Raw genomic sequence first — 16,210 nt, forward strand, 5'->3', positions numbered from 1 at the left:
ATATATATATATATATATATATATATATATATATATGGCTAGTGTAAATTGTTTTCACTGAAAAGTGCAAGAGAATATACTCATTTTGTTACGTTATCTACTAATTAATAGATGTGATAATAATATAATTTTTTTATTGGATGTTTGCGGACAAAGTATTTTATACTAAATCTATTTACAAATTAAACTTTTTATCTTAGCTTTTTGATTGTGTCACTTTGAGGGAAAAAATTAAATAGAGGTAAATAATTCGTAGAAAATAAAATAAAATTAATAACCACTAGGATAATTATGTTTCTAATTATTATAATAACTGTTTTTCATTACTATAAAAATAAGACTTGAAGACTATGGTATTAAAAATTATATTCAATAATACCATGTTAATAATTTAATTTCAACTATAAATAATCTTAGTAATAAATTTTACATACCCTATATATACACTAAAATAGTAACACCAGTTATTAAAAAGTGATGGTCACAGTTCTCTCTTATCCGTTGGATCACTTTGAAAATCATTACATTGAAAATTTGGTTATTTCTTTATGTCTTAATTATGGTAAAATCATTGGCTTAGCATTTATGTCGTTAATTACAAGCATCAAATTTTAGTTAAAGCAAAAACACATACTTGGGTACATCAAAATATATTAAATAAATAAGTAAATATACTAGAATGTTTTTTAAGTTTTGCAAAAAATACTTTTTTTAATCAAATAATATATGGTGGAACACAAGATGATGGTTTTATAATTACAAGTAAAAATAGAAAAATTAATATAAAAGTCATTTTTTTTAAAGTAATTGGATTCTAAAGAGTGTTACTGAATGAAATGTTTAACACGCATTAAAATGAAAAGTTTATTTAATGCAATAATACACTTTCTTTATTTATGATAATAAAATTAATAAAAGTATTATTATTATTATTATTATAAAATTAAATATAAATAAGTTTATTATAAATAATTTTTATTTTATGTTATACGTATTTTTTAATTAAAAAATAATTAAGATTAAAAAATATTAGATTTAAGGAAACGTTAGAATAAAATTGATAAAAGAATTATTTTAATTTAAAAGATAAAATAAAAAAGTGGACACCAAAAAGAAATCCTTTCATATATACGTATAGATATTACAATATTTTAATAAAACATTATTTATTTAGAAAATAAATTGTTTGTAATTCCTTTTTAGGTTTTTCATTATTTTCTCTCAGAAATAGTTTTTCTTGTAAAATTCATTTTATTTAATGAATTGCAAATATTTTTCTTAGTTAGTCCAAAAAAAAAAATTAACTTGTTAGATAAAGAGACAATTGGTAATGAAAAAGTGTTGGCTACAAAGATACTAACAATATATTGGTGATTTTTTTTAAAAAAAATAAACAAATTAAAATAAATTGTTCACTTACTCTCTCAATTAACTATTTCAATTTTGTCTTCTTTTTTTTTTCTTTTGAGTATGAATTAATCTTGATTAAAAAAAATACGTGTTAATCATATTATATTACACTCATTTTGTATCTCTTTATATATTTAATCTTCTTAATTGTATACCAACTTTATACCTTTTTATTTAGTGCTTTCTTTTTATCTATTACTTAACTTTTAATTTTTTTAAACAATTTATCTGTAACGATTGAATTATAACATATAAATATTATCAAATAGGTTATTATATAATGATATCAAACACATAATTCGTAATAGATAGAAAATTATATTTCTCTGTATAAAGAGTTTTCTAAAATAATATTTCAAAAAGACATAAAAGACAAATATATTACATAAGTATCTATATTTATATTATAAACTACGTAATTAACTAGACAATTTCATTGCAGCTTTAATATCAATTATCTCATGTCTCTACATTATTCTCTATTCCGATTAAACATATGGTTATAGTAAGCAGATACCAAATCATAACAAAACACGTCAAATTTAAATCATATTAGTATTTTTAAATAAAAAAATTTAAGAATCATACATAAGATATACATAACACTCAATCATCAAAACCAAAAGAATATTATACATACAAAATGTTAAAATGATTTTAAAAATAGAACAAAAATAAACTTATCGTATTTTCAATTATGATTGGATAAATATATAGAATTATTTGTTGGAACTTTAATGGTTATTTCGGATCGTCAGACAAATGAACAACAAATTCAAAAACCTAAAGAAAATATAAAAGTTTTAAAAGTAATTTTAAAAGAAGTAGAGTATTTTTATAAAATGAAATCAATATTAAAAAACTATTTATAGTTTAACTTTACCACAATATACAATAATTGAATATCATCTTATTAAAAACTATATTTTTCACTTCTTATTCCATTTTCTAAATTCCTAAATTATTAATAATAAAATCAACAATATGAAAATTTAAATGTCTACAATTAATTTAAAATACAGTAAGTACATTCGGTTTATAAGTTAATTGCTATAGAAAGAAATAATTCATCAATTATCCTTCATTTAAGGTTTTTCACTAACGTCATAAGTAAATATAAGGACAAGATTTTGATGATTTTAATATGATTATAACAATTGGTTCTTTGAATAAAAAGAAATAGTTGATTCAATTTTCTACTTATTGAAGAAATTATTTCAAGTAATCTCTATTGTTTATGAAATTCTTTATTTAGTATTGTTTAACTTGAATTTCATTACTCGTATAAGCGTATTACAGTATGTTTAATGAATTTTGATGTGGAATGAGTATTTGAAAATGATAATTACTTATTTATATGATCTATTCTTGTTAATACATAAGAAAGATTAAGTTATTTAAGCATCTTAAGCATAGTGTAAACATCACTAATAACTCATTATGATATTGTATATCTTTTAAAAGTGATAAAAAATTAAGTGTACTAAGAATACAAATGTAATTCTAAAATTTATATTAAACAAATATGAAAATATTAAATAGTATAAGGAAAATAACATATAAACAAATGTTTTAAGACTTTGAAGTAAAGGTTTTAAGTAGATTTTACTCAGGCTTTATTGTCTTATTCTTGTTATTTCTCATTGAATGAAATATGGAACGTGATATGCAATATAATTTGTACACATAATCTAAATATTATAAACAGATAAGCATAAGCACAAGGTAAATATGATTACTAATAGTTACAGGTTTACACCATTCATTTTTGGAAATAAATTCGGACATGCACCAGTACTACAATTTGATTTTGTACTAACATCTTATTACCATGTTGTACATAAATATAAATATAAAATAATTAAAATAATATCAAGGAAAACATATTATTTATCTACAAATGTCATTGTTTGTTCAGTAACTATATAACTTTTTTCTTCATTTAGAGATCAAATTAAAATCTTATCATTATATTTTTCAAATATAACATAAGATTAAAAGGGTTGAAACGTAAACATAATTATCTAACATAATAATTCTTAATGGTAAGCTATATAAAATAATTATTTTCATACTAAGATGTTACATATTTATATATAAAATGCGGACGGAATGTCTCTCTAAAAACAAACAGACCAGTCATGATTGATAAGGTAAGCAGGGATTAAAGTTATTGGACTGTGATTGGGTCTTGATTAAGGTTTTCCTAATCCAAGACCCATAAACAACCGTATAAATACAGGTCAAAAGTAAGAGGGGGTGAGTTCATTAATTACGCATTTAATATAACCCGTGAGTTACTAAACAAACATTTTACTGACTTTAACATCGGAGGACCTTTGACAAATATCCTCCTGAACGTACTTGAACGGAGGAAGACGAAAGACAGAACAACCAGAAACAAGACTAAAGGTAGACATGAAAAAGACCGACCAATTATAAGAAAAATTATGTAAAGATTAGTTGACTCGAGATTACTTGACTCGATCCCATGTGGGAATAATATACATGATATAATAGAACAAGAGTGGTGGAGTATGGGATAAATACTATATTACTCAAATTCATTTTCAAAAACTTTCTGGTAGTATTCGTTTAAAACCCATATTAAAAATAGTAAATTATTTATTTTCTTAACTTCAGATATTGTGTAAGGTTGATATATACTTTGTCATTCCCAGTTTAGAAAGAGTGACAGGAAAATTATAATTGTATGAGAAATACAAGAAATATTTGTTAAAATGTTTTATGGTAACTATGTTTTGTATCTTCACTACGTTTTATTTGTCTCTGGTATCTTCAAAATTGTTTTCAGAAGGGAGTTTTGTACTAAAATTTGTATTGTTTTTTACTATCAAACAATGCACACTATAAAAATTGACATATAACTATTGTATTTGTCGGTTGATCCTCTTGTGATGAATATTTTTGTGTATGAAGTTGCATAGGAATAAATTTAATGAAAATAAATAAAAAGTCAGCAAAGTGTAACTGAAGCCAATAAGACCATCACCATATATACGGTTTCTGTCATTGTCCTCTCCTAAAAATCATTGACTAATTTGCACTACTTGTCATGATTACACTTGTGAAAGCAACCAGAACTTCTTGCAATGTCTCAGACGCGCTTTTTTGTGACGAAAATATACTTGTTGGAGTTCAATAATGACACTGAAGATGAGATGACAATGTTGATACCTGTAGCAGAGTATCTTTAGATTCTCTTGAGACACGAGGAATCAAGCTAAAATGCACAGCATTTATTATCTTTAGCTATTGCAGTGTTGCAAAATTCAAACTTAAATTTAAAATTGAACTACGCCTATTCAAGCCCTTTACATTGTTCTCCATAAAAAATAGAGGTGCAACTATCACAAAAAGATTTATTGCATATGCGGGATGCACATACTATTTATTTACGATCGTTATAAACATAAATGTTCTAAGAAAATAATTACCAGAGCAGAAGACATCTGCTCCTGACAAATCACCTGCCTATTCCAACATGAATCAACCTAGAGATAAACAGGCGAAAATCCACAGTTCAGTAAACAAAATTCAACAATGTCAAAAGCAAGAGTACAAATGCAACGGAGTGCATTCAATTTCAATGAACAAAATTTATAAGTTGCAAATATAATACATAACCAGCCGCAGTCAAAGAAAAATTGGAACATATCTATTGCATCAGTTCAGAAGTAATGAAAGTCATCACATCCCATGGTACAAAGTTTAGAGTTGGAGATGTAATAACACATAACCTAGTAATGTTCAAAGAAAATTGGTACCCAACAGACAGCCTTTCAAATTTCCCCTCTGTAACCTCCAGATCCAAAATAATCCTTTCTATTATTTGCAATCGCCATGCTCTTCTGATGTTCTAATTTGGGACAATCTCTGATACGATGACCAAGTCCACCACAATATGCACATCCCTTGACTCCACTTATGCCTGTGATTTCATCATTGTCTTCCATTGGATCGTTCAACTCAGCCAAAACTGGGGGAATCCTTTGTTTTGCTTCTTGCAATAGGTGTTTCAAATCAAGTAATGTTGTTTCACTTTGATTCTTGTTTATAAATGTCGTTGCTATACCAGTTTTCCCACATCTACCAGTTCGGCCAATCCTATGGACATAATTTTCAATTTCAGCTGGCATGTCATAGTTAATGACGTGCTGAATATCAGGAAAATCCAAACCTTTGGATGCAACATCAGTTGCCACCAACACATCTTTCTTGCCAGCCTTAAAAGCTGCAATGGCATACTCTCTCTCTTCCTGATCCTTGCCTCCGTGAATTGCCACTGCTTCCACTCCTTTCAAGAGAAGGTATTCATGGATGTCATCGACATCAGCCTTATTCTCACAAAATATGAGAACTGGTGGAGGGGTTTTTTGTAGGCACTCAAGGAGATAAACTATTTTTGCCTCCTGCTTAACATACTCTACCTCCTGAATTACATCAAGATTTGCTGCCCCTGCACGTCCCACATTGACAATGATTGGTTTCACCAATGCGCTCCTGGCAAAGTTCTGAATTTTCGTTGGCATGGTTGCAGAAAATAGAAGAGTCTGCCTTTGAGCTTTGAAGTGATCAAAAACTTCTCTAATATCATCTTCAAATCCCAGATCCACCAACCGATCAGCCTCATCTAATGTTAAATACCTGCAGTTGTCAAGATTCATTTTCTTTTTGGCCAACATATCCTTCAACCTCCCAGGAGTGGCAACAACTATATGCACACCCTTCTTCACAATCTCAAGCTGCGATCTCATATCCACTCCACCAATACAAAGCAAAGGCCTGAGCTCCGGATATCCGGCTTCTTTCAGAGGTATCAAGAATTGTTCTACCACTTCATAAGTCTGCCTAGCCAGTTCCCTTGATGGACAAATAATCAAACCAAAAGGACCTTCCCCAGGAACAATAGGCATCATAATCTCCTCTTGCATTGCCACCATTATCATCGGTAGAACAAAGACAAGAGTTTTTCCAGAGCCCGTGAATGCAATCCCAATCATATCCCGCCCAGATAAGATTACAGGAAGTCCTTGCACCTGAATAGGTGTTGGTTGCACAATCCCCTTAGCTTTCAACTTCTTCAAAACTGGCTCAGGAAATCTCATATCCTTAAAATTCTTAATTGGGGGCGGGATATCACCACCATCAACTATTATATGCCACTGCTTCCGAATCAAATCACACTCCTTCTTGGACATCCTTCTTACATGCAAAGGTGGCTTCCACCCTGTTGGCAAAGGTTCCGAATAAGTGATTCCCTTAGCCAATTCACGGACAGACATGAGGGTTTTTCTATCCGACAAGTTTTCAATCATCTCTTTCTCCTGCTGAACAATCTGCTCCGTCACACTGATCTCGGGTTGTTCTCTTTTCATCTGTGAAGCTTTAACCAGCAGACTAGGCTTCGATTCAGCCGCCCTCAATCTCTCCAAATCATCATCTGTGGCCAAAGGAGCCTTCCCCTTGCGTTGGAGAATCTTCTGAGCTTCAATGGCCCGACGTTTGGCCACGGGCACATACTCCTCATAATCATCTTCTTCTTCCATTTTCTCCATCAATTTGAGCTCAAAAGAACAGTTTTTCTGGCCCTGTTATTATTCTAAACAAAAAACCTAAAGTAAATAACAAAATAACACAACAATTTAATTCAAAGCATAATCACTAAACCTAATGGTCCAATAATAAGTTCACACACACAAATAAAAGAGAAAGAAAGAAAGATGCATCTTCATGCTTGTAAACACTTAGAGACGAAAGTGAAGAAATCTCACCGCCAAGAAATTGAAATCCCGTTGTGAGATGCGATTGCGAGAAAACACTGTTTTGATAATGTGACTCAAATTTGGGAATTTAGGGTTTAATTTCCACAGCAACCTCTTCTGTATGAAAGGAAAACTTTCAAATTACCAGCATTTACTCAAAAGTAATGCACTGATTTGATTAAATACTCTATGCAATAAAATCAATATTAACAAAAAATAATTATTTATTCTATAACTATATATTTATTCATATTATCCATTTGTCCTTATTAATATAAATTATTTTATTAATTATTTTAATTTTGCATCTATTTTTTATAACTATTTTAAAGTTATATATTTTTTAATTTAATAAATTTTTTTACTTTAATAATAATTGAAATAATTTTTTTTATTTTTATTTTTTATCATTATAAAGTAAAGATGGATACATGTGCAGAAGAGTGCATGTATTTTCACTTTTATATATATATATATATATATATATATATATATATATATATATATATATATATATATATATATATATATATATATATATTCCACCTGCACTTATTTTTACTAGTTAAATAGGTTATCAGTTAGATTCAACCTAATTTTATCTTACACTCTTTTTTTTTTGGAAGAAAATAGTTTTATAATTTATTTTATAAATTTGTACTGTGTGTAAACCTATTTATTTAATATGATTCTAAATTTAAATAGTATATTATAGAGTATTTTTAAAAACTTAACAAAAAAAAATCGGTTTAAAGGTTCAATTAATATAATTGTTTTATGATATTGAAAATTCTAAATGTGTAATATAATTAGACTCATACTAAAAATCTATCTATATATTTATTTATTTATTTATTTATTTATTTATTTATCAGATACATATATTTCAATTACATATGAGTCATAACACACCCATATGTAATGAGGTAACATCTTTTTATCCTTTTCAAGTGTTTTAATAATTTCAAATTTAACACTTATTAATTTTAATGATTACATAATTCTAATTATTTTTAAAACTATTCTTACATTTTAATTTTTAATTTAAGAAAATTCCCCCAACTCTTCCCCCAGAAAAAAAAAAAAAAAACCATAATTAAGCACCAACCATAAATTTTCAGTGAAAAAAAGAATTACTCACTTACTATATTCTGTTGATTCATTTAAATTAGATTAAAAGTAGAGTATCCCTAAATACCCAATACACTTTGTCATAAGAGTCAATTCGAATGAGAACAATTTCAGACATTAAGATTGTGACTCGTGGCAACAGATGTACCATTAGAATGCAATGCCTCTTTGACATTCATTCAATTCGTATGCAGCAAAAATCCAAAATCAAAGTGACCAAGAAACCCTAAAACGTTTTCCAGTCACAGATCAGGTTGTGGGGTTGAGAGTTAAATGGAAACCTAATTGAAACCCAAAATTCAAGCTTGGGACCCACCAAGTCGCCATTGAAATTGAAGGCAACTTAGTAAGCCCTTGAATAAGTAACAGTAGTAGCAGCATCAGTTGAGCTTGACTTACCAAATTTTTCTAGCCAAAATTGCTTGCAAAGAACTTGGAATATGTGGAAAAGTGCCCTCAAGATCCATCAAAATTACAAATGCTAATTACAAATGTTGTATTAGACACTCGGATTTAGAGCATTAAGTAGACAAGCAATAAAAAAAGTAAAAATAAAATTTTGATCCATCATTCTCTTCCCTGCCAAATTTTTTAACTTTCTCTGTTTAAAAAACACTCACAAATATAGGGTGTGATGCACGGAAACCTTTGCACAAGGACTACTTGGATTCGTAGGTTGATATATTTAAAGAATATGTTAATAATCTATTTTTATTGATTTAAACATTTGAGAGTCTTTTGTATGATTAGACTTTTTTATTGCTTTCGTTAACAAGAGTAAGCTAACAATCATTTTGTGATAGAAGATTGATTATTGGTGATTTTTTATCCATCTCAAAGATTACTTATCAGTTCTTCAATATTAATATTTATCCTATAAATATCATCAAAGGTATATTGATATATTTGTATCACTATAATTTTTTTTATGATAATAACAATTTAAAATAAGATTATGAAAGACAAATCTTTATTATAAAAATAAATAATGTATGGTATATACCTTTTTAGTCAATAACTCATACTAACTAACAAGTTAGCTAGGATATGTTTGGGTCAATCACTCTAATTGACTGATGGACCAACCATCTGACTAACTGATAGACTGATCACTCTGACCGATTGACCGACTGATCACCCAAACCGACTAGTACACTTTGGGATTGATCCCTTAATCAACTGGTTGCAAAATAAAAGTCACACTTAAATAATGATAAACATAAATCAACGAACTAATATTTATTAAGATATGATTGAATCATAATTAAACTAACAAAATGATAAAAACCTATAACAACTATTAGAAATCAAGGTCTAAAGTATGATTGTTCACACACATGTATTATAACATTTAATACTCATTTACTAAAACCTTATCAGACTTAAATATAGAAATATCTTCTATAAGTACCCTCCTTGTGTGGACAATCAACAAGATATCACAGTAAGGGACGTCTAGGAAGTCTTTGACAAGAAAAAAAAAACTTTTATTATACAAATAGAAGTATATAATTGGACCTCTTAAGACACATTTATTTTCAACATCTTTTATATCTTTTATATTTAGTTTTTAAGAGATTTTAATGTTATAATTTGTATTGTCTTGTCTATCAAACAGCACGTTATAGAAGTTGAAATATAAGTTGTGTATTTTGTCGGTTGAATCTTGTTGTGTATATGAAACCCATAGTAAAAGTTACATGTGTATGTTTATGTAGGTGTATTCATTTCCTTAATCGATATTTGGTTGATGAGGTTGCCTATTGTAAATTTAATGGAAAATAAAAGTCAGCCATGAAAGTCAGTCATGACTAACTGAAGCCAACAAGACCATCACCATATAAGGTTTCTGTCATTATCTTCTGTATTTGCATACCCTTTACACTATATACCATAATTTCATCTTAGGAAGCAAAAAGACCTTCATGCAAAGTGAAACAATTCATCTCCAAGTCTAAAAGCAAGCTTCCAATTTTTGGTGTTAGTAATTCAAGTATAATTTAAGTCTCACATTGTAGAGATGAGAAAGATAAACATTTTAAGGTAGTATCATTATCTTTTATGGATTTGGTATCATTACTGGTGTTGTGTCTGTATAATGAATCCTGTTCTGAAAGACACATCACCTTGAACTCTGTGTAATCAATATAATTAACTGTTTTGCCTTATAAAAAAGTAGTTATTGACATGCATGAAATAAAGGCATAGGTGTGATATAAACTAAAGCAGAACAATGCTGGATAAAAGGGTGACTAGTGCATCAAGGTGTACGCTTTTATGGAAAANAATATGTAAGTTGATTCACAAATCTCAAGATCAGTTCANTATTCAAAATAAGAATAGGACAGATCTCAGGTATGAACCCTTTCTTGCTTGTCAAGCAAGAGCACACAAATTAGAGTCAATTTGTCATTGCCAAAGCACACTCAAAGTTTCTGGCAATATCATCACCAGCTAAAANGTTTATTATAATTTCCACTAGAAACTAAATATTAAGAGAAGTTTACTTGCAACTTCATAGCCAATCATAAGGTTGGGATCTTTCTAGTATAAACAAACAAACAAAACTGATCTCATCAACATTCTTTTTAGTATGGAAAAATTTTGTACAGTATGTGAATGTATAACCACTCCGGCAGCTTTAGAATATAATTTTCATGTAAGACGGGAGAATCATCTGCAGTTTTTCAAATCAATTCGTTTCTGGAAGTCAAAACCTGATGATGACAGGTACCTTCAAAGATACCTGGTATAATGGATTACTACTCTTAACTTAATCTAATGGTTCATAGATATTTCCTAAGCAGTGCTGTTGCCATTCAACTGCTTTTCTTCTACTAAAACTGCAGTCCCATTATCTGAACTCTGATTGTGAGGCATGGTTTTGCTTCTTGTACGAGTCTTGCGGCAAATAGCAAATGAATCAGTTTGTGTTGGGACAAGTTTCCTTTTCTGTCTTCTTTCTCCATACAAGAATTCATTTGCTAGAGATTCAAGCGCTCTAATTGATAATGGTCGGTTTCTTGTGCTCTGCCTCCTGGAAGTTATACTAGGCTGCTGTTCCACAGAACCAACATCAGAAGAGGTTCCCAGTGGCTCCTCAATTACCCCTTGACTGTCAGATAATAAACATGGATCATTTGCCTTCAGGCTCTGCTTATCTTCCTCCAACATTACCATCATCACACCGATTTCAGACTTCAAAGGAGCTTGGGGTATGTTGAAGGAGACTGAATCACCTTTCTCAACTTTATCACCTGAAACACTCCTGTACTCACAAATTTCCTTGAGAATGCTTTCTTTGTTATTCTTTTCCAGACTTTTTTCATCTGAAGAAGGAATTAGATTTCCATTCTTCTGACAGGTAAAAGGATCATCAACCTTTGTGTGGGATAAAGCCCTTTTTTCTGATCCTGAGTCTCTTGAAGAATTCTTGATGATGTGGTTTGTCTCTGCCTTGGAACAGGCAGCTAATCTCCTCCTTTTGACGGGAACAACTGCATGGTTGGAATCACCTGGTCTTGCTCTTCGACTACACTGATGCTTTATAGTCCTTTTTAGCCTATTATCATTAGACACAGAGGTCTTCTTATTCTCCAAGCTTTGGACCATTTTCTTAGAATTATTTTGGTTATCAGTATTACCAATTTTCATTTTGCCATATACCAGCATACTAGCTTCCATTACACTTGGTGAATCATCATAGGAGCTACCCTTACTTTCTCTTAAAATACCAAGCACCTTAGATGCATCTTCCTCTTCAATTGGCAGATATTGCAGTTCTCTCACCATTAACTTTCCTTCACAAAGTACACCAGTACCAGCCAACTTTTGATCAATGTTTTGAGAAATGTTTTTCTTGTGGTTTACTTTACTCATATGTTTGGCCTCTTCATGTGAATCAGTAACATTGACCTCAACTTCACCCACTGAATGAACAGGTACAGGTTTAAATGCTCTTAAATCAGATGGTTTCCCTCCATGCACCAAACTTGTATCAATAACCGTGACTTTTATCTGATCTGTATTGCAAGTTGAAGCTCGAGGCTTGAGGTAGCATTGACGACGGTAATCAGAATCATCATCCTCATTCAACCCCCCTTCTGGCTCTTCATCATCACAGCTACCAACTTTAGCTTCTTCAAGATCAAGAAGATTCGGTTCAGCTACCACTTTTTTCAGGACATCACTAACAGAATCAAAGTAATGATCACCTTTCACAAGTTTTCTCCTTGAAAAGGTCTTAACACCTGGGATAAGAAAAACCAGATAATCTTTGGAGCTCACATAACCTCTATTTTTTGGTTGCTCAGAGTGCCACCCTCTTGCTAGTAAGCGAGGCCAAACAGCTTCCCAAAAGAGATCATTACTTCTAGCCTTGCTCAGTCGAAATCCTGTTAAAAATTTCAATATATCATTTGGTCCAAGAGAAGACCAAGCCTTGCACGTTGGCACTGAAAACACCTTATTGTTCTTCACAGGTTCCAGAACAAGAGTAGTAAGGTCATCCTTCTCCTTACCAATACCAACTGCCCCCACAAGAATACCAAGTCCAACAGTGGATTTTATAGAAGATATGTATTCTTCTAATGAAGTTCTGCCCTCAGTATATGACTTAGAAACCTGATTAGAGAAAAAGTAAAGTGAGAGTGAATCATATAAATATACAAATGAAACGATAAATAAACAAACGTCCACTGGCCATAAAGGTTGAACGAATCAATCAACCATCATTACATCACAATAAGATCATAATACAATCAGCCATTCCACCACAATACGCACTGTATCTAATGTACAATGTATGTATAAAGATATATGATATTTCCAAAAGGATTTATAGCTGAACCTTAGTCAGCTACAAGTATTATTTGGAGCTTGAACACGGAATAAATCAGATACTTCCAAAAGATATGGTATCCTAATTGCAAATGGCTTCTATTCTTCAAAATGATCAATATACATCCAGGAAAATAGACACACCATCATCATCATCTTCTATATTGTCACTTCATAAGGTTAAAAAGAAGGTTATATTATAAACTAGAGGGGAAAAAATAAACATTGCACTATATCAGAGAAGTGAAAATAAAATAATTTCTAAATCATAAAATGCAGTTAAACAGGCTAAGTCGCTCGTCCAACAAATGAAATATACTTGGTGTAGTTCAATAATAACACTGAAGATGAGATGACACTGTTGATACCTGTAACAGAGTATCTTTAGATTCTCCCGAGACATGGGGAATCAAGCGGGACAGTAATTCTTGTTGCCTGCGACCAGTGAAAAGTTTCTGTCCAATTGCAGACTTTCTTCCTTTTAACTTCCTACAGTCTGACCATCTACGATATTGATCAGATTTGTAAAACTTTCCATAGTAAAATGCAAGTATTTCCCCCATTCCCTTGTTCTCTAAGAATCTTTGTATTTGAATGAAATTTTTCCCAAAAATATACAAACCAAGGAGAAAAACTTCTGAGTCAGAATCACTCCAGGAGCTACCTAATATGGCAGGAACCAATGCAAATTTTTTTCTTTCACCCAGTTCAGCTGAATTGCTGTCTCCTGTCATCTCAGATTGAAATGCGGTTGGTTTGAGTTCATCTGCATTGTCTCCAATATATCCCCACCCTTCATTTTCACTACTCTCATTTGCATTATGTATCCATGTGACAGAGATGGGTAAACCAATTGCAAATGAAAGAGAGTTGTCAAGCCCAACTTCTGACTCAGCAGGATTCCTTAGAAGCTGAACTCGTTCTGATTCTTTTATTAGGGAAGGAACTTCCACCTGGTATTCATCACCAACTCGAGGATTCAGCTGTGGAGCTCCAACTAAATTGCTTATATCAGGTGAACTTGGGGGACTATTAGATGCATGTTCAGTTAAATTATTATTGTCATTCTGCTGCATTATATCCATCTGCATAGAAACAAAGTATAAGATACCAAGTAACTAAAAGCTCAAATCTTAAGAAGTATTGTAAGGGAGATGTAAATTAAATAATATTATCAAGGAGCACACTTCACATGTGACCTTCAGCAAAGTATAAAAGTAATGCATAGAGTTACTTAGCATCTATTCATTTACCAGGCCATTTTCAAAGCATCACACATTTTGAAAGAATTAAGATTTCATGACCCTTAGCTACCCATGAGAAATTGATACTTCATTTCAATAGTTAGGCAATAACAAAAATCTTTTCCAAATAAGTGAGATCAACTACATGGATCACATGACACCTTTAATTTGGATAGAGGCCAAATTAGCCAATAGCCATGTGACAACATGTTAGATCTCCAGTTGTTTTCACTTTCAATTATTTCATCACTATCAAATTCTTAAGAGAATCAACTATTCAGAAACTCAGTATTAGAGTAGAAATAACAGGAACAAAGGGCAAGTATTCTTCATTGACCAGTAACTCCAAAAGGATTACAACAGCTAAAACAATCTATTCCTGTACTAAGAAAATTGGAGAATAGCTGAAGCTACAGCAATTGCTCATATGACAAAGCATCAAAATCCTCAACAGGGGTGTCTGAATCACTCGCGTAAACCCTATTATTTCTCCATACCAGAAAAGCAAAATTCGCAAACTTGTTCCCAAACACAGCATTCCTCAATGGCTGACACAGCCTCAAAACAATTAAACCATGCAAAAACCACTATACAACCTAAGGAGGGGAGAGACTATCACCAAAACCCTGAGAGGAGAACGATATACAAAGCCGAAGAATTTTGATTACCAAAGAAAAATGTAATAACCAACCCAGATCCACTTGTACTCATGTTCACAATCAAAGTCCTTGAAGAACAACACAAAACAAACTGATCCACACGTACAACCCAGAAGAGCAAACGAAGAAACAAAAACCATTGAAACCGGAACATCACAAGTACATTCACTGACATCAATATTGAACACACCCACAACAGACAGCTGACAATTAATCGAAATACCAACGACCCATAAATATTTACAGGTATCTTTCTCCATCTCATATATCACAGCACATCAACACACACACAAACTATACAATCCAAAGCAGAAGAAACACGGGTATACGCATTGGACGAGAGAAAGGTTGATGACAAGAAAAAAACGAATATTTGTTACCCTTTGAGCAAGCGGTGGAAACGTCAAATGCCAAGGCCTGAAAGGGGAAGCAATAGCATCAGGTAAGTGCACACACAAACACACACAAAGTTAAAATAACAATCATAAAAATCGGTGGCGATGATGTCCTTTGTTGATTTGCATACATGTGCAATGAAAGTAGAGAAAACATTAACGTAGTTGGAGAACAGAACGAGATAGAGAGAAAGAACCTGGTTTTGATGTCTCAAGTGTACCACATAACAAGGTAAATTCGCGGGGCATGGAATGAAATGAACTACTTCCTACTTGGTCCTGCTTTTAAAACACACCGAGTCTGTCTGACTCGTCCGAGTTGGTTACCCCGAGTTGAGTTGACGACGTGGTTTAAAAGCAAATCCTATGTTGTGTTATGACTTTGAGTTGATTCATGGTGTTTTTATCAGTTTTTTTTTTTTTTTTTTGCAGTGTAAGTGCTTCTTCTATGACAATTAATTATTCTTTAATTGAGTGAGATCACTCTGAATAGCATAACTTTTTCAATAAATATCATTAGTTTATTGATTATATTTTAATGTGTTGGTTAAGAAAAAAAGAGTAACTATCCTTAATTTAAATACATGACTAAGTGCATAATTTTAAGAATGTCTAAAACATTTATGCAAAATCTATTATGTAATATTGGTGGGGGATTAAACAAAAACATGGGTAAAAACTGGGTGCTTCAAAGAGATGTGGTTTCAAGCATTTGATGGTGAAAAAAACTTAAATTTTGTAATTTT

General features: G+C 31.2%; 2 protein-coding genes across 3 annotated transcripts; both read right to left on the reverse strand.

Moving 5' to 3' along the window:
• Positions 1-4,380: 4,380 nt before the first annotated feature.
• Positions 4,381-7,339, reverse strand: LOC106776148 (DEAD-box ATP-dependent RNA helicase 35). Of its 2 annotated transcripts, XR_001376874.2 has the most exons (4): positions 7,206-7,339; positions 5,172-7,033; positions 4,869-4,925; positions 4,381-4,608 (listed from the first exon to the last, which is right to left on the reverse strand). XR_001376874.2 is itself a non-coding variant. In XM_022786706.1 (2 exons), exon 2 carries the CDS (start codon positions 6,987-6,989, stop codon positions 5,214-5,216), a length of 1,776 nt encoding a protein of 591 aa, XP_022642427.1. In that variant the 5' UTR covers positions 6,990-7,033; positions 7,206-7,339; the 3' UTR covers positions 4,978-5,213. The 2 variants fall into 2 exon arrangements, 1 of the variants encoding a protein (XP_022642427.1); XM_022786706.1 differs by lacking the exons at positions 4,381-4,608; positions 4,869-4,925 and having other exon boundaries at positions 4,978-7,033.
• Positions 7,340-10,819: 3,480 nt separating this feature from the next.
• Positions 10,820-15,849, reverse strand: LOC106775205. The gene is made up of 4 exons (XM_014662288.2): positions 15,662-15,849; positions 15,450-15,486; positions 13,535-14,251; positions 10,820-12,950 (listed from the first exon to the last, which is right to left on the reverse strand). Exons 3-4 carry the CDS (start codon positions 14,249-14,251, stop codon positions 11,127-11,129), a joined length of 2,541 nt encoding a protein of 846 aa, XP_014517774.1. The 5' UTR covers positions 15,450-15,486; positions 15,662-15,849; the 3' UTR covers positions 10,820-11,126.
• Between the last annotated feature and the right edge of the window lie 361 nt (positions 15,850-16,210).

The sequence above is a fragment of the Vigna radiata genome, chromosome 10 (genome assembly GCF_000741045.1).
Source record: "Vigna radiata var. radiata cultivar VC1973A chromosome 10, Vradiata_ver6, whole genome shotgun sequence".
In the NCBI taxonomy this organism is placed as follows: domain Eukaryota; kingdom Viridiplantae; phylum Streptophyta; class Magnoliopsida; order Fabales; family Fabaceae; genus Vigna; species Vigna radiata.

Coding starts and splice junctions, on each gene's coding strand:
- LOC106776148 (XM_022786706.1), bottom strand. CDS start 6,989: ATGGAGAAAATGGAAGAAGAAGATGATTATGAGGAGTATGTGCCCGTG.
- LOC106775205 (XM_014662288.2), bottom strand. CDS start 14,251: ATGGATATAATGCAGCAGAATGACAATAATAATTTAACTGAACATGCA. Junction 12,951..13,534: donor CTAAAGATACTCTGTTACAG/GTATCAACAGTG, acceptor TTCTCTAATCAG/GTTTCTAAGTCATATACTGA.